This window comes from Triturus cristatus, chromosome 3_2, assembly GCF_964204655.1.
Source record: "Triturus cristatus chromosome 3_2, aTriCri1.1, whole genome shotgun sequence".
Classification (NCBI taxonomy): Eukaryota; Metazoa; Chordata; class Amphibia; order Caudata; family Salamandridae; genus Triturus; species Triturus cristatus.
The window spans coordinates 617869856-617891848 of NC_140584.1; the positions used below are offsets into that span (position 1 = coordinate 617869856).

At 46.4% G+C, this 21993-nt stretch overlaps 1 protein-coding gene across 7 annotated transcripts in view; it reads left to right on the plus strand.

The window, feature by feature from the left end:
- The window catches only part of TKFC (triokinase and FMN cyclase), a 360998-nt gene that overhangs the window by 301166 nt on the left and 37839 nt on the right, over window positions 1–21993 (plus strand). For all 7 annotated transcript variants that reach the window (XM_085648511.1, XM_085648509.1, XM_085648513.1 and 4 more), the window contains 4 exons: window positions 14886–15023; window positions 15556–15662; window positions 18528–18631; window positions 19944–19977. In XM_085648511.1, coding sequence (XP_085504637.1) covers window positions 14886–15023; window positions 15556–15662; window positions 18528–18631; window positions 19944–19977 — 383 coding nt within the window. The remainder of the gene's footprint in view (window positions 1–14885; window positions 15024–15555; window positions 15663–18527; window positions 18632–19943; window positions 19978–21993) is intronic.

Genomic DNA, 21993 nt, shown 5'->3' on the forward strand with positions numbered 1-21993 from the left:
TCCATCTGAGAGAATGCCGGCAGGTGAGTATTACCACTCTGGTGGCAGGGCCTGGAAATCTGATCGACTGTATAGGAATGATGCAAGTGTGGGGTCATCGAGTAGCCATCTCTCCACTGCGTAGGCCAGATCATCACAGGGTCCGTACCACCAGTCATTTAACACCTGTAGGTGTGATGCTACGTGGTAGGCTTGGATATCCGCAGTAGCTATTCCACTGCAGTATGTTGATTGAAAGCATGTGCGTAGTTCAACGCAAGATGCGCCACCACCCCAAAGGTGGGTGGTTCTGTAGATGATAAAGGAATTGTGGAAGAGAGATAATTTTGAATCTGGCTAATCTCCCATGGAGGGATATGGGTAGTCCTGACCATGATCGTATGTCTGTCCGTATCTTATTGGTTGTGGCCCCGATGTTTCGATCCCACAACATCTTTTGATCTTCCGATAGGAAGACCCCCAAGTATTGCAGCCCCTCTGCAACGTGTGTTAAATTTGCTGCCCATTTGCCATTCCCGATAGTTCCCTGTAGTAGCCAGATGGTCAATTTGTGTACATTCGTGTATAATCCAGATGTTTCCCCGAACACTTGCACTATCTGTAGAATTCTGGGTCCTGATCTGCATGGGTCTGCGAGGAAAAAATAGAATATCATTTGCATATAATGCTATGCGGTCTGAGAGGTCCGGTGTCTATTCGAAGCCTCTAGCGAGTGCATCCTTACAGAGCCATACGGCCCAAGGTTCAATCGCAAGCGTGAATAGCGGGGGGTTGGGGCACCCTTGTCTTGTACCCCGCCTGACAGGGAAGGGGGCTGAAATGCAGTTTGCTATCTGGATGGTTGCAGGCAGGTCTGTATATAAGAGACAAATATATGCTCTAAAGGGTGGGCCGAAGTTGTGTCTCCTGAGCAGCGTGAAAAGATATGTCCCACTGACTGAATCAAAGGCCTTATCCTTGTCGACCAATAATTGTGCGGCTGGCCTACCTATCGCATTATGGACCTTTCTAATATTGTGGCGGGTGGGGCGGCTAGGCATGAAGCCCGTCTGATCTAGATGAACTGGGTCTGGTATGTATGGTAGGAGCCTATTTGCGAGGACTTTTGCTAGTAGTTTCGCCTCTGTGTTCAGGAGAGATATGGGGCGATAGGAGGCATGTTGGTCAAGGGGTCTTCCTGGTTTAGGGAAGACCACTATCTTCGCGTGTCTCCAGTGCGCTGGTAAGCGAGCAATTTCTAATGCATCTTGGATGGTGTTAAGGAGGTGGGGTACTAATTGTGGTATATAAAATTCACTAGGATAGCCATTAGGGCCTGCTGCTCGGCTAGTGCGCAATTCTGTTACTGCCTTTGTAAATTCCTCTAAGGTTATGGGTGAGCCTAGGGTCTCCCACGTATCCTCTGATACAGCTCTCAGTGGTGTCATCAAGGAAACTCTCGATCAGGGATGAGCTGATTACTTCCTTGGGTGCATACATTGCCTCACAGAATTCTGCAAAGCTCAGCACTATCTCGTCAGGGCCTTTAAGAACTTCTCCCTGTGCGGCACAAATTGCAGGGGGAGGGTTGGGTTTCGAGGCCTGCCAGCACAGGCTGTATAATAGGTTTCCGGATTTGTCAACTCATTGGTGGATCCTACTTTGGGATGCTAACCATGCGCATCGAGCTTTCTCTATCTATTCACTCTGGTATTGTTATTGAGTGAGAATTTGTTGTCTGCGCGCCATGTGCGCTCCGCTATATTGTCCCTTGCTTTTGAGTGTTATGAGATGGGCTTCTATTGTGTAATAAGCTATGTGTTCGAGGCATATGAGCTGCAGATTATACACTGTGCATAGATCGCCATCTGGTGTAGGGCCCGGATGTTTGCAGTTTGTTTTTCCTCTTGGAAAGTCTTTGGAAGTCACGAGGTCGGTGACTCCTGGTTCGTATTGCGCATGGGCTTCGGCTCCATCCTCAGATTGTTTCTTTCCGCCATCGGGCTCGGATGTAATACTTCGCGCTCCGGTTCCGAACTTTTCCAGTTCAACGATCGACGCAAATCCTCGCTCATCGAGATCCTTCAGATAATAAATCATCTTAATCATCGACACTTCTTCGATTCCGGTCGTCAACGGCGGCCTTCGGGCCTATCCCGGCTCCGGTCTCGGCTGATGGAAAGAACTCCCTTCATGAGGTGTGCAACCTCTGCCTCTCCCCTGAACACGAGGCTCGAGACTGTCCCGCCTGCAAGTCTTTTAGATCCAAAAAGACTATTCGAGATCGAAGGGCCAGACGCAACATGGCGCACTCCTCGACCTCCGCTCCAGTCGACATCTTCGGGGACGACGTCGAAGCTCCGGGACAGCAGAACATCGAACAGAACCTCGTCCGTGCTTCCGAGGCCGACGACTCAGATGTGGAGGACATCACCCCGGCGCAGAGGGTCGTGAGTACTATACCCCCTCCCACACCCACGCCGATACCCAAAAAGGCTTCTGTCGCGCCTTTGCCTTCGAGCCTAGGCAAGACCAAGGACACTGCTTCTAACACACCACCTTCGGGCCCGGTAAAGAAGCCTATTAAGCCTTCCGGCAGCTTGGGCTCGAGCCAGTCTACCAGCGGTACCGAAAAACACCCTTCGGCACCGAAGAAAAAATCAACTTCCACCTCCACACCGAGCCCAGCACCAAAGCCCTCGGTGTCGAAACCCGCCCTCTCGGTGCCGACCAAACATCATAAGGCCCTCGGCGCCGACACTCCTGTGCCGAAGCAATCGGAGGTCCCGAAAAAGCACGGCACAGACAAACCTAAAAAGCCGTCGGCCCCGAAAACATCGGCGCCGACCGAACAACCAGTGTCGCAAGAACTTTTCACACTGGATCCTCTGCAAAAGACACTTACCAAGGATCCAAAAACTGGACATTTGACACTGTCTTCAAAAAAGAGACACTTGGACAAACCAGCTCCACCTCCACCTCCAAAGAGGAAGGACACTGCTACCTCCCCTTTCAGAGTGCCTTCCCCACCTCCTCCACCTCCTCCACCCTCCCCACCTCCACCCCTGCCTCATCGCTCTCCGACCCTGTCTCCAGACCAGGATGATCAAGGGGACACTTACTATGATCCAGCAGATGTGCCACAAGACCCCACCCCTACTGGATCCCCAGACTCATGGGATGACTATAACAATCCGGACATCCCAGATGTCCCACAGGATGACCTTTACCCATCTAGGCCATCCCCACAGAAAGACTTGTTAGGTTTTCACCACCTACTACAGAGGGCGGCACATTATCATGGGGTAGAGCTACATACTGACCCAGTGGAGGAAGATTTTCTCCTAGACACCTTCGATACTGCACATAGGTCTACTGCTATACTACCTATGCTAAAAGGAGTAATCAAGCAAGCACCGGAGGTTTTTAAAGACCCAGTCAGGGCTAGGGTCCTAAACCCACGTATAGAGAAAAAATATAAAGCCGCCCCCACAGATCCTTCATACATTAAAGGCACTGCACCACTGGATTCCTTAGTGGTATCTACAGCTAGGAAGCGTTCAAATTCTCAGGCATCAGGCGAAGCGCCACCACCTGACAAAGAGTCCAAGCTCCTAGACGCGTCAGGGAAGCGCAATATATGGCGTATCGCCAACACGCAAGCGCTATTGGCCAGATACGACAGAGCGCATTATGATGAGTTAGAGACCATCATGCACCATCTCCCTGAAAAATACAGAAATAGGGCTAATGAATTGATCCAAGAGGGAAAAACTATAACTAATACCTCTATACGCTGTGCCCTAGATGCGGCAGATACAGCCTCCAGGGCCATAAACACCAGTGTCCTTCTCCGTCGCCACGCCTGGCTAAGAGTTTCAGGTTTTAAACCTGAGGTGCAAGCCTCCATATTGAATCACCTATTCGATCAACAACATTTATTTGGTCCAAAAGTTGATGAAGCCCTTGAGAAGATGAAGAAAGATACTGATACGGCGAAATCCATGGGAGCCCTACAGTCACACACTCCTAGGCGCTCCTTTCGCCGCTCTTCCTTTCGGGGCACGGGTAGAGGCTACTCTTCAGATAGCGCATCCACGTCCTACAAATCCCCTCCTCAGTCTACCTTCACAAAGGGTTATCAAAGAGGCGGCTACAGAGGCAATAATAATAAAGGCAGAGGCAAGACAAATACCGTCCGCTCTGCCACACCACCTACCCAATGACTTTCCCCCGCTCCCTCCAGACCATTCCACTCCGGTCGGGGGCAGAATACAAGATTTCCTTCACGCCTGGGAGACAATCACCTCAGACAGATGGGTGACCCAAATTATTCATTCAGGGTACTGCCTAGAATTAACATCTACCCCCCAAACATTCCACCCAGGCAACGCCCAATGTCTCAAGAACATGCCACGTTACTAAAACAGGAGGTAATCTCCCTCCTGCAAAAACAAGCCATAGAGCAAGTCCCCATCAATCAACAAAATTTAGGGGTCTATTCCCTGTACTTTCTGATTCCAAAAAGAGACGAGACTCTATGACCTATTCTAGATCTCAGACCTCTAAACACTTACATACATTCAGACCATTTTCACATGGTAACCCTTCAACAGGTTCTTCCACTCCTCTCCCGGAACGACTTTCTCACCACTCTGGACTTGAAAGACGCATACTTTCACATCCCAGTACACCATGCTCACAGAAAGTACCTCAGATTTGTAGTGGCCAGGCAACACTACCAGTTCAAGGTGCTCCCGTTCGGGGTCACAACAGAACCAAGGGTATTCACCAAGTGCCTAGCAGTAGTGGCGGCACACCTCAGAAGACAGCACATTCACGTCTTCCCATATTTGGACGACTGGCTAATAAAAGCCACGTCCTACGACCAATGTGTGCGCCACACCGCCGCTACAATCCAACTACTTCACCAGCTAGGTTTCACGGTGAACCACCAAAAGTCCCACCTGGTATCATCACACACAAAATAATACCTTGGTGCTACCATAGACACCTCAAAAGCCATAGCCTATCCCAATCCTGCCAGGATTGCAAACATACAGGCTCTGCGTCAAAAATTCATACTTCAACACTCTCTCCCAGCAAGGGTGTTTATGCAACTGATAGGGATGATGGCCTCTTGCATTTTCATAGTGCCCCATGCAAGACTCCAGATGCGTCCACTCCAAGAGTGTTTAGCGTGCCAGTGGAACCAGGCCCAGGGGCAACTGACAGATCTGGTGTTGGTGGACGGTCGCACCCATCGGTCTCTGCAGTGGTGGAACACCACAAACCTTTCCAAAGGTCGACCGTTCCTGGACCCGGTTCCACAAATAATCCTAACAATAGACGCATCGCTCTCCGGCTGGGGAGCTCATCTGTTACATCTCACAGTACAGGGCACATGGACGCCGCAACTAAAGTTACTCCACATCAACCATTTGGAGTTACTGGCAATCTTCCTAGCCCTAAAATCCTTCCAGACACAGATTTCAGGCAAGGCAGTCCTCATTCGTACAGACAACATGACTGCCATGTACTACATTCAAAAACAGGGGGGCACACACTCTCCACAGCTCTCTCAATTAGCACAGAGCATATGGAGATGGGCAATTCCACAGAAAATCTTTCTCCTGGCCCAACACGCCGCAGGAGTCCAAAACACCGTGGCAGATCTGCTCAGCAGACAAACGCAACAGATTCACGAATGGGAACTTCACCCACAGGTTCTTCACCCGTTCTTTCAGAAGTGGGGGCATCCACAGATAGACCTATTCGCCACCCACGAAAACAAAAAATGCCCAAGCTTCGCCGCCAGATATCCACACCCATTGTCCAAAGGCAATGCGATATGGATGAACTGGTCAAACAAATTTGCATACGCTTTTCCACCTCTCCCACTAATTCCATTAGTGGTGCGAAAGCTACAACAGCATTCCCTAACACTGATCCTAGTGGCTCCAACATGGGACAGACAACCGTGGTACACCACACTACTGGAACTCTCGGTAGTACCACACCAAAAGCTGCACCTCTCACCATGCCTCCTAACCCAGAACCATGGAGAGATCAGGCACCCGGACCCAGCTCAGCTCAACCTTGCGATCTGGCTCCTGAGGTCTTAGAATTCGGATACCTTAACCTTCCCCCTGATTGCATGAATATTATCAGGGAAGCTAGACGCCCTACTACTAGGGCATGCTATGCTGCAAAGTGGAAAAGATTTGTTGTTTACTGCCACAACAACACAATCAACCCTCTAAATGTGTCCATACAGCACATCATATGTTACTTGCTCCATCTAAAAAGGTGTAACCTAGCATATTCATCCATTCGGTTACACCTCGCAGTAATAGCTGCTTACTTACAAAACAGGCAGCACCTATCACTTTTCAGGGTGCCTGCCATCAAAGCCTTTATGGAAGGCCTCAAAAGAGTAATTCCACCCAGAGTACCACCCTCACCTGTCTGGAACTTAAATATAGTTCTCACAAGGCTAATGGGACCCCCTTTCGAACCATTACATAAATGTGAGCTGCAATTTCTCACATGGAAAACAGCATTTCTAGTGGCCATCACTTCCCTTAGAAGGGTTAGTGAAATACAAGCACTCACTATACAGGAACCTTTTCTCCAAATGCATCAGAACAAGGTTGTACTCCGCACCAACCCAAAATTTCTACCCAAAGTCATTTCTCCCTTCCATCTAAACCAGTCGGTAGAATTACCAGTCTTTTTCTCACAACCTCAAACCATTGCGGAAAGGGCTTTACACACACTGGATGTTAAAAGGGCCTTACTTTACTAAATCCAAAGGACACAACCTTTCAGAAAAACCAAACAGCTATTTGTCTCTTTCTCTCCACCACATAAAGGCAACCCTATTTCTAAATCAGGGATAGCTAAGGTGGATTGTAAAATGCATACAGATTTGCTACCACAAAGCAAAACGAACGCCATCTGTTCCCCTAAAGCCCACTCTACAAGGAAGATAGGGGCTTCTATGGCTTTTCTAGGGAACATACCACTAGATGACATCTGCAAAGCAGCAACATGGTCAACACCGCACACTTTCACAAAACATTACTGTGTAGATGTGCAAACCAAGCAACAAGCTAGTGTGGGCCAGGCTGTACTAAAAACACTGTTCCAAACAACTGCAACGGATGCCGGTGGTCGCCGCTAGGGCTGGGTACTGCTATATAGTCTATGCACAGTGTATAATCTGCAGCTCATATGCCTCGAACGGAATATGCTACTTACCAGTATGCATCTGTTCTTGGCATGTAGAGCTGCAGATCTATACACGCCCACCCGCCTACCTGTATCCGTTCCAGTCTATCTTATTTAGATACAACACACATGGGTTTCTTTACTGTTATTACTACGCTCCATCTTTCCCTGCTGGCGAAAAACAATCTGAGGATGGAGCCGAAGCCCATGCGCAATACGAACCAAAGGAGGAGTTACCGACCTCGTGACTTCCAAAGACTTGCCAAGAGGAAAAACAAACAGCAAACATCCTGGCCCAACACCAGATGGCGATCTATGCACAGTGTATAGATCTGCAGCTCTACATGCCAAGAACAGATGCATACTGGTAAGTAGCATATTCCTTCCAGTGTTTGCGTTGCGCCGCGCAATAGCTTATATCAGTCCCTCAGAGGGTGGGTTTCATAGCCTCCCAAAACATTTCTGGGGGAGATGCTGTTTCTGTGTTTAATATAAAGTAGTGTGTTGTGGATGTGTGTTCTATAGCCTTGGTTTTGTAGATGCCACAGAGAGAGCCTCCACTGAAATATATGTTGGCTTAGGCCTATCAAGAGCCATGTCGCGATCGGGGAGTGATCTAACAGTCCCCTGGGCAGAATCGTGGTGTCTAATAGTCTCTGAAGATATCGGTCTGGGATGAAAATATAATCTATCCTAGAGAAAGAGTTATGTACTAGGGAGTAATATGTGTAACCTGTGTCGTGTTAATGATGTGTTCTCCAGGTATCGATCCAACCCACCAAAAGAGTGAAAGATTTGAGCTTTGATTCTTTTGGTTTCTCTATGGCCCCTAAGGTTCGCCCGCGGTCCTTTGACCTGCACATCACGTCGTTCCAGTCACCTCCCATGATCACAAGGCCCTCGAGTAAGGACCCCCATATGTCTACTGGTTGGTCAATTAAGCTTTCTGTAAGGGTGGGAGGGGCATAAAAGCTATAGATTAATATGTGTTCTCTTGAAATGATCCTGTGGACAAAGATGCATCTTCCATGCGGATCAACCCATGTAATAGGCCGCGTTCTGGCCCCAGGGGGCAGACGTTGGAGAAGGGCACTGTGTGCACGTTCTATAATGAAGCATGGAGAAGAGGGTGCCTGCTGGAATCCACGAGGTGATCCATTCTCCCACAAATTTTTCAGAGGTGCTACCTTTGCACTTCTCAGGATAGCTCATGAGGTAGAGATTGTTTCTTTGAGCTCGTCCCCTTCCACTCGTGATGCCAGGCCCTTAGTTACTTTCTCTAAGGTGGATAATTTTGCCTGGAGCATAGATACAGCATCTTCCACTCCTGAGACCCTGTATTCTGCCTCTGTTAGTTATTCGACCACTCCCCGGAGGTCTTGGAGCAGAAGGGTCACTTCCAAACTGACTGCGCCAATTTGAGACTCGTGTCCTACTCTCGATTGGGTGATTGTGGCGAGTAGTGTGGTGTTATCTGGTGGGGTGTAGGGTCCACCTTCTGTGTCCACACTGCGAGCACAGGCACTGGTATAGTAGATGGTGCTTTGTCGTGCTGCAGTGCTGCCACCTTGTCTCTGGTAATCGTGGTGCTGGAAGGCTGCTGCAATTCTTTCACATGGGATTTGTGCCACTGTTTCTGACTAGTCCTAGGCCTTGCCCCCAGGAGCACTTCGATAGGCGCCATTAGTGGTTGCCGTGAGAGCGGGCAAGAGGGAGCGCCTCCCACAAGCCGCACCGGGACCTAGCCTGGCTGCCTCTGCGGTCGGGAAGCGGCAACCTCCAACCCTTAGTGGGTGCCTCACCTCTTATGTACTTGTATATGTGAAAGCCACTGAATGCTCTTCAGGAGGCTGGGCCCAAATCTGTGTCTTGAGGACCCTCTGGGGAGATGATCCGTATGTCACCAGGCACACCGTAGTCAGCTCTCCCTAGGTGTCCAGATATGGGCTGCAGCGCGTCTGTGTATGGCCTGCTACGCCTCACTCCAGCTATGGTCGCTGCTATCAGGGCCGCACGTCTCACCTCCAGCCCACCTCGGTCCACGGGGCTTCGGGTACTGTTGATTGTGGTGGGGCCAACCCGGACCACTCAAGCACCCAGGGCCAGTTGTGGCGTGCCTCTCTCAGCTCGGTGGCCCCCTTTGCTGATAGGCCTCCTGGCCTTGCCTAGGTCGTAGTTGCTGCCAGGGAGTTCACGCGGATCACGCCCAGCTCACGCCCCGCTGTTGCAGCTTGCCCCTCGGCGAGATTACAAGTGCCTCAATTCTTCCGTGGTGGGGGCCCACTCAGGATCCCGGCTGCCCCCGTCCGGTGTAGCTGCGCTAGAGCTCACCAGCCTCCACAGCTGACTCTCTGTCGGCGATGTGTGGGCCCGGAGTGTGGCGTGACTCCGAGCACTGCGACGGTGCTGGAAGGCCGACAACTCAGTCCAGTGTGTCTGGCGTCGCTTGATGTCTACCGGGGGTGCCGGTAAGTTTTAGATGGCATTTAGTGAGGATTTGGTAGGATATTGGGATCGGGCTGACTGAGCTGGCTAATACGTGTCTGCTATGTTGGACCGCTCGGCCACTTCCCCCATACAAAGCATTTCTTGCTTATGCTCATTTATGTTCCATAATCTAAGTTACCACTGAGCCTGTCTGACAGATGATGTGTGACTAGAATGTCACGAGTGTGTGATGCATAGATCATTGCTAGTATTGGCTCCATTTTACCAATCCCTACATAACTAACAGCAGAGGCCTCTTGGCATGTAAAGTGATAGGGAGTTTTCCTGACATACTTGTTTGTGCAAAAAAGTCTAATGCTGGAAAAGAGTCTGTGCTCAATACGCAACCCAGGCAAAGCAATCTCAGGAAGTCTTTAATTTCCTTATAAACCAGACAATCCTTGGCCCATACCTTACTTATAAAATGTAATTGCAAAGTCTGGGAATACATATGTATTTCCCAGTTTTGAGGTGCACTTGCTACTGGATTGTATTCTTCTTACAGCTGCTTGGAACCAAGTCCATACATTTAGTGAGTTAAGAATTAACCATCCAATGCCTCTACTACCCATATTAACTACCTCAGCGACATGTGTTTCTCTACATATTCTTCTGGGGTCCATGTGGAAGAACCAATCTATGTTGTAGCCATGATTTGGTTTTGACAAATGAAATAAAAACCTAATTAAAAATGTATGCTGGCTAAAAGTAACGAGCTGTGAGGGCTACAAGTTACAGTGCCTATCTCAAGGTTCGACAATCTTCTTTGGCCAACAGTTCCTAACATTATCCAGCCCTGCAAACGTTATTCTTATTATTTCTGTGCCTGCTGTTACTAACCTTTCCACTGGTCTCTATCTTTTCTGTCCCAGCATAATGTATTAGTAATGGGCTTTCAGGGGATAGTTAAGCAGTTGAAAATCAAACAGTTGTACAACTGCTGTTCCTAAAAATATTTATTTTGCAGGACTGGTTGATATACCAAGAAATTCCAACCCAAAAGCAAACATTGCTCTTGGTAAATCCAAAAATTAAACCAATATGCTGAAATTGTTAGATAACAGGCATCCAATGGTTCTAATATTAATAGACTTCTTAGATGCATTTGAGACACTTAAATACCTTATTTTAGCTTAGGGGGTTTCCTCTAGGTTCAGTCTCTCCAACAACTGAAACACTTTAACGAAGATTGTCCCTTATTGCTCTGTCCTCTGCATTTGCTCTTGATGTCCGCACGTATTCAGATGGCGCAGTGTGGAAAAGGGTGATCTGATGTTCTATGGGCCAATCGGAACATGGTCTTTCTAGATATTAAAAACTGGATATGGTGACTTATGCCTCAGAGAAGTCACACTGGCTTAGGCAGGCTATGCGCTCCAGCAACTGCTAACTGAACCGCTATTGATCCCAGAAATCAAAGATGCAGAATGCCGAGCGGTGAGACCTTGAGGGCCAATATCCTTTCCGATTACCTCCCAGTAATGTACAAGGAAGCAAGAGCGAAGTGGTTCTTGCCCTCCACATTTCATGACCCTCTAACTATATCACTACTCCTGCCCAAAGGACACCCACTAAACGCTCCTCCTACAGACCTCTGCTTCTGCTGCTGAACTTCGTCCTGTGGGATGAATCTTGGGTTCATACCAGGCCAATCCACATCGCATAAGGTTCGTACTCTGTTGTCCATTATAAACCAGACAGTCTATGAAGCCAGACAGTATTAAGAGCTAGAACTATTTTTCTAGATGCCAACAAAGCCTTTGATTCACTGGAAGGGAGCTTCTTGTTTACAGTCCCTGGCTGGAGAGGGACATGGTGGAATGGATTACGCTGCTTTATGCTCAACCTAAGTCCTGTATCAGAATTAACTGTACACTATCCACACAGATCAAAATCTCTAGAGAGACAAGTCAATAGTACTCACTGTCGCCAGTCCTATAGGTGAGTGCATTACAGCCAATGGTGTGCATGCTGTCATCATCATTTAGTACGAGGGCTTTACTTTATATTACTGCTGTCAATGTATGAAGATAATATATTATTGTTGGTCAGAGACCCACTCATCTAATCTCACCCCCATTGAATGTGAAGTAATTAGATTTAACTGGTAAAAATTACAGATATTTCCATTAATGAAGGGCACAAATACATGCAATGTTGACTTTTTCAGGTTGGTGCCCTTTGGTCTATTAAATGCTTGTATAAGAGATGCAACATGTTATCAGTGACAATTACAGAGTCACGAGCACCAAGAATAGCTGAACAAGTAAACTGCTGAATTTGCCTTCCGTTATCACTTGTAGGTCGAATAGCCTTGATAAAAATTGTGGTATTGCTAAACCTTCTTTCCCTACTCTTTAATATGCCATACCCACTGAGCCATCAATTTGACCAGCTTGAACTCCCTCCTGATCAAACTGGCCTGGGTAAGCAAACAATTGCACCTTAAACGGCATACACTGATAGGAACATACAAACAGAGGGTTTAAACAGCATCTAAATTTGAGCTGTACTTCGAATGTGACCAAGCTCTGTAGGCCTTTTACTGGTTTCCCTCCTTGCCATTCCTGCCACATTTATCATCAGAACGAGATATTGCATACCGACTACCCCTTACATGATGTTTTAACATCCGTGTAAAAGGTCCTTGGGTTGACTGGACCAGTAGCTTGCACCAGTTGGGCATCCACAATCTAGGTAAGATGAGGGGTAGTACCACATTGTACTCACCTACTCTGCAACTTCTAATTAGCTCATCAATACCACTTTAGCTGGAAACAAACAGCAAAACCTCAATGATAAATTTAAGGCCCGGAGTATTAGGGGAGATATTCAGTGACTGCAAGTTTCTGCCGCTACAACAATAAGACTCATTATCCAAAGCAGGCTGCTGGATACTTTCCTCTGCACTCCTCCTGCCAAGTCAAATTTCTAATGTTTCCTCAACTACCCCCTCATTCCTTTCCCTCAGTCTTGTAATAACCACACCTGGCAGGCATTGCCGTGATGTTGATGCGAATATTGAATGGGTGTTTCAGATAAGCACACAAATTATGGATGAGAAATGAACGTGCATACTGAGGAAGTATCCTGTATTAATAAACATTCTGATTCATTATCAATTCTTACACAGGGTGTACTATAAGCCCAAGGACATGGTGGGAAGGGGGTATTGGAACGAGTTACAGTGCCATTGCTGCGGTGAAAAAGAGGTGGGGTTTTCTCACCTAACCTAGTCATGCTAGGGTATGGCAAAATATTGCTCCAAGGTGTTTTGGGGCTCTGTCTCCGGCTAAGCCAGCCTTTGTTGATGGCACTGTTGCCTTATTTAAAGGATATACCAGTAGCTCTCTGCCCTCCCCCTCCAAACATTTTGAATGGCAAAAAACCTTATTATATTTTAACGATAAAAAAGGTGATTATGTTCCTCTCTCACAACAACCTTCAAAGACTATAGAGATTTGAGGATTCTTGCATCTTCTCGACTCAGCCAAGGCACATCATTAAGAAGGTACAACCCCTGGTAGATAATAAGTTAACTTTAGTCATCAAAAACGTTCCGGGAAATAACAAATTATCACCAAAATGAACCTTGCCCTACCTCCCATCAGGGACCTTGGTCGCCCTATATGTCATGAGCAATGGTATACCCCGATGCAATTTATCAGCTTCTATAATGGTTATGTGCTACTTGCTAGACATGTTTGATATAGTAGAGATGCCCTACATCAATTATAATTGCCCAAGGAGTGATACAATTTGCAATGTATTTTTTATTTTGTACATGGTGCTATGACGGAGACCCCGGTGAAGAGAATACTGTACACTTCTGCTAGTCCATGCCCTTGGCAGAGACAAGTGGATGATACACCAATTCATACCACCTAGATTGAAAATCTGAAAGTTTTATTTATTAAAATCTCTTGTTTGAAGGCAATGTCACTCAAGTGGTGAAGTCCTGACAAGTTTTGCTCACATTTCTAGCAATCCAAACTTGGCAATTTCATATCTGCTCCTTGTTTTTACCCAGAACACATTATTGCCAATTCTGGCATCTTCTTGACATAAGCCCACCAGATCTCCACCACACCCCCTTTGTGTCTATGTAGTCTTCCCGTAAACTCCTTCCTACAGTCTTCATTTCCTCTTTCACTTTTTCCAAAAAACATCATGCTTTTTTGCCATCCCTCTCGCCCACCAACATTTTAATATGGTCCTCTTTCACTTTCTTCATTTTCTCATGTTTGCTTTCATTCTTCCCATATTTTTCTACCTTCTTGCCAGGTTGTTTTTTTACCTGACTTACCCTCTCACTTACCCCTCCAACTATTCCTTTCACCCCACCCTCTTTACTTTTTTTCTCACTACCTCCTCTTCCGGTCTCCTCTCACCCAGTTAACATTTTCATTCCTTATACTCTAATCATGCCTTTCTCACCACCTTCCCCATACACTCCTGGCTTCTAGCACTGCCCTCTGTACCCTCTCTTTCTCACGTTTACCCTCCTACAGTCTGTTGTTATCCTACAATCACTCTCTTCTTTCCACACTCTCCCTATCTTGATGGTCACAGTTTACCTGTCCTTCACCCTTTCCCTCCCATATATTTCTCTCACACCTCTCTGATGTATCTCCTAATATTTCCCCCTCTCCAAATGGGATAGGAAGACAGTCAACGATGGAACAGAAAGCTTAATATGTAGTAGTACCACAGAGTGGTAATCACATGACTGTACCTGTAACGCGTAGTATTACCGCAGATTGATCACTTTGGGCTCATAAATGGGAAATAACTTGCAGAAGTATTGTTTGTGCAAGTTTTATCACATTTTGTACAGTGTTACCACCAGCGAAAACCTGGTCATGGGCCTGTTTTTCCTTTGAGTTGACATGGTATTACAGTGTTATAAATGCATCACTGTACACCAGTCAAAAACAATGTGCAGAAATATGATACATCATCTCTTATTGTGCTGTAGTCGCACCCCATGCTAGAACGTGGCAGCTGGGAAATCCCCCTTTAGAAAACAGAGTAATTCTAGCATATATCCCCTGGGTGCTCGACTCTTTTGGGCTTTGAAGATAAAGTTCTAGGTAAGTGGTAAAAAGTTATGGGTAGTGTTGTGGAAATGATCACCACGTGTTAGAATAAGCATCTAATGCGAATTTTCATTCTTCTCCGCTCAGTCCCTTTATCGCTCACCATGAGGCGAATCTTGGAACTGGTGTGCAGCACTCTCTTCAGCCTTGAAGACCAACTGAATGAGTTGGACCGAGCTGCAGGGGATGGAGACTGCGGGAGCACCCACACAAGAGCGGCACAAGGTGAGAGAGCACCCCACCAGGTACCAGGCATGCACTCCTCTTGGAAACACTTGGGGAGGATAGCACATCCGTGGGACCCATGTACACAAGCAAGGAGAGAGAACATGTGCCGTGGAGGTGACCGACAAGAACCAAGTAAGGGGAAGGAGAACACATTTCCTAGGAGCAAGCAGGCACGAGAGGCAGACACATGCATGCGCTGTACAAGCCGAGTGGCCATGATTTCTGATTTCCTACACCTAGATGTATGCCTGCTAGGCTGAAAAGCAGCTATTGCAAACCTGCCACCTACCAGATTGGATAAGGTCAGCGTGATCCGGATTGTGCGGTCTCTGGTTCAGACACACAAAAGTTTGTCACTTTTAGGACTACAGTACTCACATACTATGTTCAATGGATATAGACGTTTTCACCAGTCAGGTTCAAGTCCCAGTTTTTGGGATCGAATTTACTACTTTGTAAACACTCACCCTTTCTATGCCACATATAAAGCCAACCCTTTCTTGCTGTTCTCCTGTTTTTTTCTCATTAGCTATCCAGGAGTGGATAAAGTTGCCCCCGGTGTCTACAGACCAGGCTCAGCTTCTCTCTGCTCTGGCCAGGATCCTGCTGGAGAAGATGGGGGGCTCCTCGGGGGCGGTGAGTGTGAAGGGCCCTCACAAATTAAATTATTCTTAGAGGGAGTCTGGCTATAAGGAAACGGAATCTGAAAAACAAGCATTTGCAATGCAATAGGTCTCGCATTACCGAATGTTGGAGCTATTGGCGTTGCGAATAATAATGCAATGCCAATAGCTCAAACTTTTAGTAATACGAGTCCTATTGCATTGCAAATGCTTGTTTACTTAATTGACATTCACATACTATAGGGAAAGAGAAAGATGTCAGGTTGGTGGGTACGCAAGGATCAGCACAGAAGAACTGGGAAAAGTATGTCTATTTTACTATGCGTTTCTGCAAAAGTTTCCTTGATTTACAATGGAAACCGCTTTGTATGGTGCAGGGCCCTCTACCAATGTGGATTTTGCTTGCAGAGCAGGCTAATTTAATTGTATGGAGGGCCTGGCAGACTATGCAGCACGATTTCAACAAGGTAAGTGCTTAAGGGTAAGCATAACCTATTCATATACTCATTGGTTAGTTACTACAGCACGTAGAATGACTGAGTAGATACAAAGGCAGTCAGACAACAGTAAAATGGTACAGTTTATGGGAGATTGAACAAGGGATCAGATTGTGGCTAAGAAGCTACTGCCAGGCAGCAATGGTTTATCTGTAGTAAATGAGCAGCAAAATCTGTACACATTAACAGCTCGAAGTCAAAAACAGCAAGAATGCGTTCTTTGTAGCATTCAGTTACTGGTGAAGTGGAAGGTTTACGATCGAACACTTTTTGGTGACCCTAAGCATAATTTGTGACAACTGAGGCTTTACCTCTTGCCCCAACTGGAGAAGCTGTGTACAATCAGGGATTTGTATTCTATGTGGCTACCGTACTTGTACAAAACACATTCTAGTCTGCACATGGCACTGTAGCCTCCTCATGTCACGCAGAAGGGTGACAAAACAAACCAATAGTAAGCGCCGCCTTGGCTAAAAAAAGCGGGTCAGGCCTGCATCTGGCAATCACATATTACTCTTTACCATCAAAAATCTATTTTGTGCTTTAGGCTTTCAAAGTTAATATGTACATCTGACGACACAGGCATTTCACGTTGTTGGAATTTTTGGCATGGGAATAACGCAAGATGTTTAGCAGTGGACACAAAGCTGTTCGTTTAGAGTTCTTCAGAACCAGTTATAGCAGAGTTGCTTTATTTTTGTTTCCCTGACAGATTTGTTGGGACTGCGCTGATATATTTAGGGCAGACAGACATGCCCTTTCGTTCCCCGTATTGAGCTGCTCCGTAAACGTAAAAACCACGTAATGAATACCTACTGGTCCTGGTGTACTTGCTACAGAAGGAAGAGGTACTTTGCAGAGTGAGGTGTTTTCCCTACAAATCCCGAGCTGACACTTACAAAGGGGTGGGGGTAGGGAGCAGGAGTCATTATAATTTGCTATCGTAGAGGGTTCAAATCAATGCCTCGGTTAAGAAATGCATCTTAAAAAATAATTGTAAGCAGTCTTATTGCAGACTAGAGTTTGGAGCATCCGTATCATCAAACATCAGTGGACTCATGTCCTTTTCCACACTCAGATCTTGTGCCATATTGTCGTTTCTCACCTGCACGATGCCACCTTCTTCCACCTCCTCCTGCAGCGCCCCACCGCTAAACAGCTGGTAGTGTTAATCCTGCAAGCTCAGCTGGTCCCGGGCGCGCTGTTCTTGCTGCTCCTGGACCCGTTGCTCCCAAGGGCGCTGGTCCTCACATGCCTGGGTGAGCTGCTCTTGGTGCTCGTGGGCCAGCTGCCGGACCTGCTGCTCCTGCTCTCGGGCCAGCTGCTGGCGAAGCTGCTGCAGCCCGCCACCCACGTTATCCTCTTGCTTGATGTGCTCCTTCTTCAGGGTCATCTCATCGCAAAGTAGAGCAGAACCCCCCGGGAGGCGGCCAAAGCTGGTGACCGGGGGCTGGTGGCTGAACTTCAGCATGCTGCGGGGGAAGGCGGGCTCCATAGCCCGCAGTACCTTGGGCCCCCACTCACCTTGCTCCGGCCGCTAGCGCTCAGAAGAGCAGACACAATGGGGCGCCTGGCAGGAGCGCGCTTCTGCGCCCTTGCGCACTATCCCGCGAACAGGTAACAGTCTGCTTGTGCACTTCTTCTCCCGTGGACACTCCTTACCTTTGTGAGTGACGTGGGCCCGCTGCGCGCACACCTCCCTGTAGCCGCCACCGCACCGTTAGAATGACGCCCGGAGCCCCACAATAGAAATAACAATTCCTCCCACCGCACATGTTCGGCGCGCTGCATGCCGGGACACTATGCATTTAATCATAGGCATAGAGGGCAGACTGCCCTAAAAAGCAATGGTTTTAGAAAACAGACACTGGCATTCCGCTATGTGCATCTGGCATAGGCTGAACTAAGCGACTATTTTTTTGAAGGCGGCTTTCTTACTTTTAGGATGGGGTACACTGAAAACAATGCACGAATGGGGGGGTGAAGAGGCATCGGATTGCAGGAGGGGGGGGGGCACAGGAAGAAAGTAGTCTGTGCAGTAAAAAGGCCAGTAGCCATGGAAGGACACAAATGACGACATGGCCGTCATAAGGAGGGACTAATAAGCCTACAACCAATCGGAAGGCAGCATTTAAGACCCAAGCCAATGAAAATGATGGGCAGAGAGTGGGGGGAGCTTCCACGCTATACTGAATACTGCATGCCTCGCAAAGCGAGCAGCACATGCGCTGCAATGCTAGGCTCGACCTAATAAGATATGCCCTGCAGAATGTGCGAGGATTCAGTCTGTAAAGCTCTGCAGAATAGCTATATTCAGCTCTAAGGAAGAAAGCAAGGTTTGAATTACTCTAACAAACAGCTATTTTTTATCTCCTGTTCAGCTTTACAGCCTCTTTCTCCTGGCGGCTGCACAGGCCCTGCAGACGGGCAGCGGACCTTCAGTCTGGTGTGAAGCAGTAGATGCAGGGATTGCAGCCATGAAGAGGTTTGTGCCTGTGTACTTCTGTTACTGTAATAGTTTCAAGACACATTTTTCTAGCAACCACAGTGTTTGTGAGCTTCTTCAGCATGACTCATTGCCACCCCAACATGAAACTCTGCTTGCTTAGCATGAGTCACTCCCGCCTCTGCATGACTTTCTTGTATCTGCATTACTGAAAGTGTAAGCTATTGGCGTTCCTAATAATAATGCAAACGCCAATAGCTCAAACTTTCAGTAATGCGAGAGCTATTGCATTGCCTATGGTTTTATTTCTAACTATATATTTTTCAAGCAAACGCGGCACCCGCCCTTTAGCTTGAGATGTTTAAAGCTAAAGCGCGGGTACCGCGATTGTAGGAAAAGTAAAGAAATTGGGAAAAAAGGTGTGCGGACACGCTTATTTTTCTATTGATGTACTTTTGTTACAATGGTGGCACCCACTCTTTAGCTTTAAATATCTTAAGCTAAAGTGCGAGCGCCGCCATTGCTTCAAAAGTAAAGAAATAGAAAAAAAAGGCATGAGGACGCATTTTTATTTTCTATTTATTTATTTTTGAAGCAATCAAAGCACCCGCACGTTAGCTTAAGATGTTTAAAGTTAAAGTGGGGCATGCTGCCATTGTAAGAAAGGTAAAGAAATCAAAAACAAAAAAGGCAAGCAGCTGATAATAATAAAAGAAAGGCGAGGCCGCCATTATTGCAGCTGAGGCCTGCCACGCTTGTTAAATGAAAAAAAGCATTGGGTGAGAGCGTGTCTTACCTGCAACAGCAAACAGGAGAAAGTGATTATACAAAATAGTGCTCAGAGGCTGTAATTAAAACATGTAGAGTAACAACATGTGTAACAAGAGAAAAGACTTTAATAAGAAGAGATTACTAAGCCTATTGACCAATGAAAAGCCACTATTTACAAAGGACAGTAGCAGGAGCCAATTAAAAAGATGGACGGGAAGTGGGTGAGCTTCATGTCCATATCCTGAATACAGCATGTCTCGAAGAGACAGCACAAGCGCTGCCTTGGGGAGACCTAAAATAGGATCCATCGCTTTGGCCCAGTCTTCTGTCTACCCAATAAAGGAATCGGGGGGGGGGGGGGGGGGTAAATATTGTGGAGAGGAGTAGGCACTGAGATTAGGAGGTGACTGGGTGTTGTGAAGAGGGGTTATGAGGGGAAGATGAGTCAGTGTGTGTGAAGGTTGAGATTAGTGGGAAATACTTGGGGTTCCAAGAATTATGTACAGTGCTTTCTCTTTTCCCTCCAAAATGTTGTTGCGTGGTCTCCATTTCTAATGCATGTTTGTGGTTTCTGCTGCAGGTATGGAGGGGCTGAGCCTGGAGACCGTACCATGGTGAGTGATATTAGGCCCTTTTACCTCAATTTGTGGAACATTTGAGCTCACCTTCCAGTCCCCAACAAAACTGTATGTGGACTGACTACACAGTAAAACAACAAAATAAATTTAAACATAAGAAAGAACAACAAACTGAAAAACTATATACAATATTAAATACATAGCCAGGGGAGCAATGTAAAATATCACAAACCACATGTGAACAGAAAACATTATTTAAGAAATTCAACAAATTTGATAGGCGGTTGCCTGAACCTGCTCGCACCTTTAACTGGAAGCCATAGTATCTTCTATTATTTCACCCCCCTTCACCTGACCTCGCAGACTGTCTTGCAACATGGAACTCTCATTGCCCACAGCTGTCAGAACACCCAAGTAAACTTCCTTATCAGTTTTTACAAAAAAATATCTACCCTCGTTGTCCGCATCATCCTCATCACTCACAGGCAATGGCCAGTGCATTTGTCCACCCACCTTACATTCCACACCTTACCATCTTGAATCGCCATACATTAAAACACTTCTACGACTTCCATGGTTTTACCAAATTTAGTAGCACCTTTCTCCCTAATCTTGGTTTAAGAAGTCTAACCCATTCTCCAACTTTGATCTCATGTGCCATTTCCATTCCATTTGGGATCATACAATGTTTTGGCTTTATTTTGTTTCTTTTAATCCTTTCGAAACTTCTTCAAAATCACACTTGCATTCCACTCCTCTACACTTCAGTTCGAATCACCAATGGCACAAACTTGAAACCAAATCTCTACCTTAGAAAAACTTGAAAAGGCTAACCTAAGTGGTGGTGTGTGGAGTTATATGGTACAACCACAACGTTTCCCTCAAATAATTCTTCCCATCCCCTCCACCTCTGTGTATTTCATTTGTATCCTTTCAAAACTCTGTTGAATCTTTCAACTTGTCTTTTCAGATGAGGTTCACATAGTGTGGTCATCACATGTTTAATGCTACAATGTTTAAGAAACAATGCCATCACAGATAATCTTAACTGTACACCGTTGTCAGTAACTAAAACAGATGGGCAACTGTCCCTGGCAAACACTTCTGTTAAGTCTTTTTTCATAGTATTGGTCAAAGTTTTTTACACCAATTTCACCTTCGGCCATTTAGAATGATAATCAATCGGTACCAAACCAACTGAGCATCGATAGGAAGGAAATTAAATGGACTGGATATATCGAATGCGCTTCTTTGCCAAGGAAACTCTGGCCACTCTTCTGACCTAAGTGGAGCACTATTAACTTTCAAAATCTTCTCACTAGTGGTGCATACCTCACACTTCCTCATTGTCCTGTCCACTCCAGACCATCAAAATAATTACACCCAAGATGTTTCACATCGGACATCCCTGTATGCTCTTTATGGGCCAACTTGAGAATCATCTCATGCACATTACCCGGAGGAACACATTTTCCATTCTTGAACAACAAATCAACCTCCGTTCTAACTCCTCTGCCACCTTGCACGTGGGCAAATATTCTGCCACAATTTCCTTTCTATTGTCCCAACCCTCCAACACATACTTCTTGGTGACTTGCCATACTGTGTCTTTCCTCTCACTTTCCTTCCAGAATTCTTTTGAAATGCCATCAGACTTCTTGGATATAATGTCCTTCATCTCGGACACCATTTTACATTCACTTACAACACCTTTTGCTTTAGACTGCTGACACAGTAACCTAGATAAAAATCAGCTGTCACATTTCTCTTTCCATTCACAAACTCAGTTTTAAAGGTATATTTCTGCAATCTTTTTTTTTTTTTTTTTTTTTTTTTTTAAAGTTTTTATTGAACAATAATTCGATTACAAGCACGGGCCTACAACCACCAGGGCCGGCCGCTAAGTACAGAATAAAATATACATTTATCAAAGCTGCAGTCGGTTCCCGGGGCTCGGCCCCGTAGTGACTCCGGATAGTTCTAAAGGAACAGGAGACTTAAGTCCAACAAACACAAAAAACTAAAAGAAAAACAAAAGGCGAGGCATCAAGA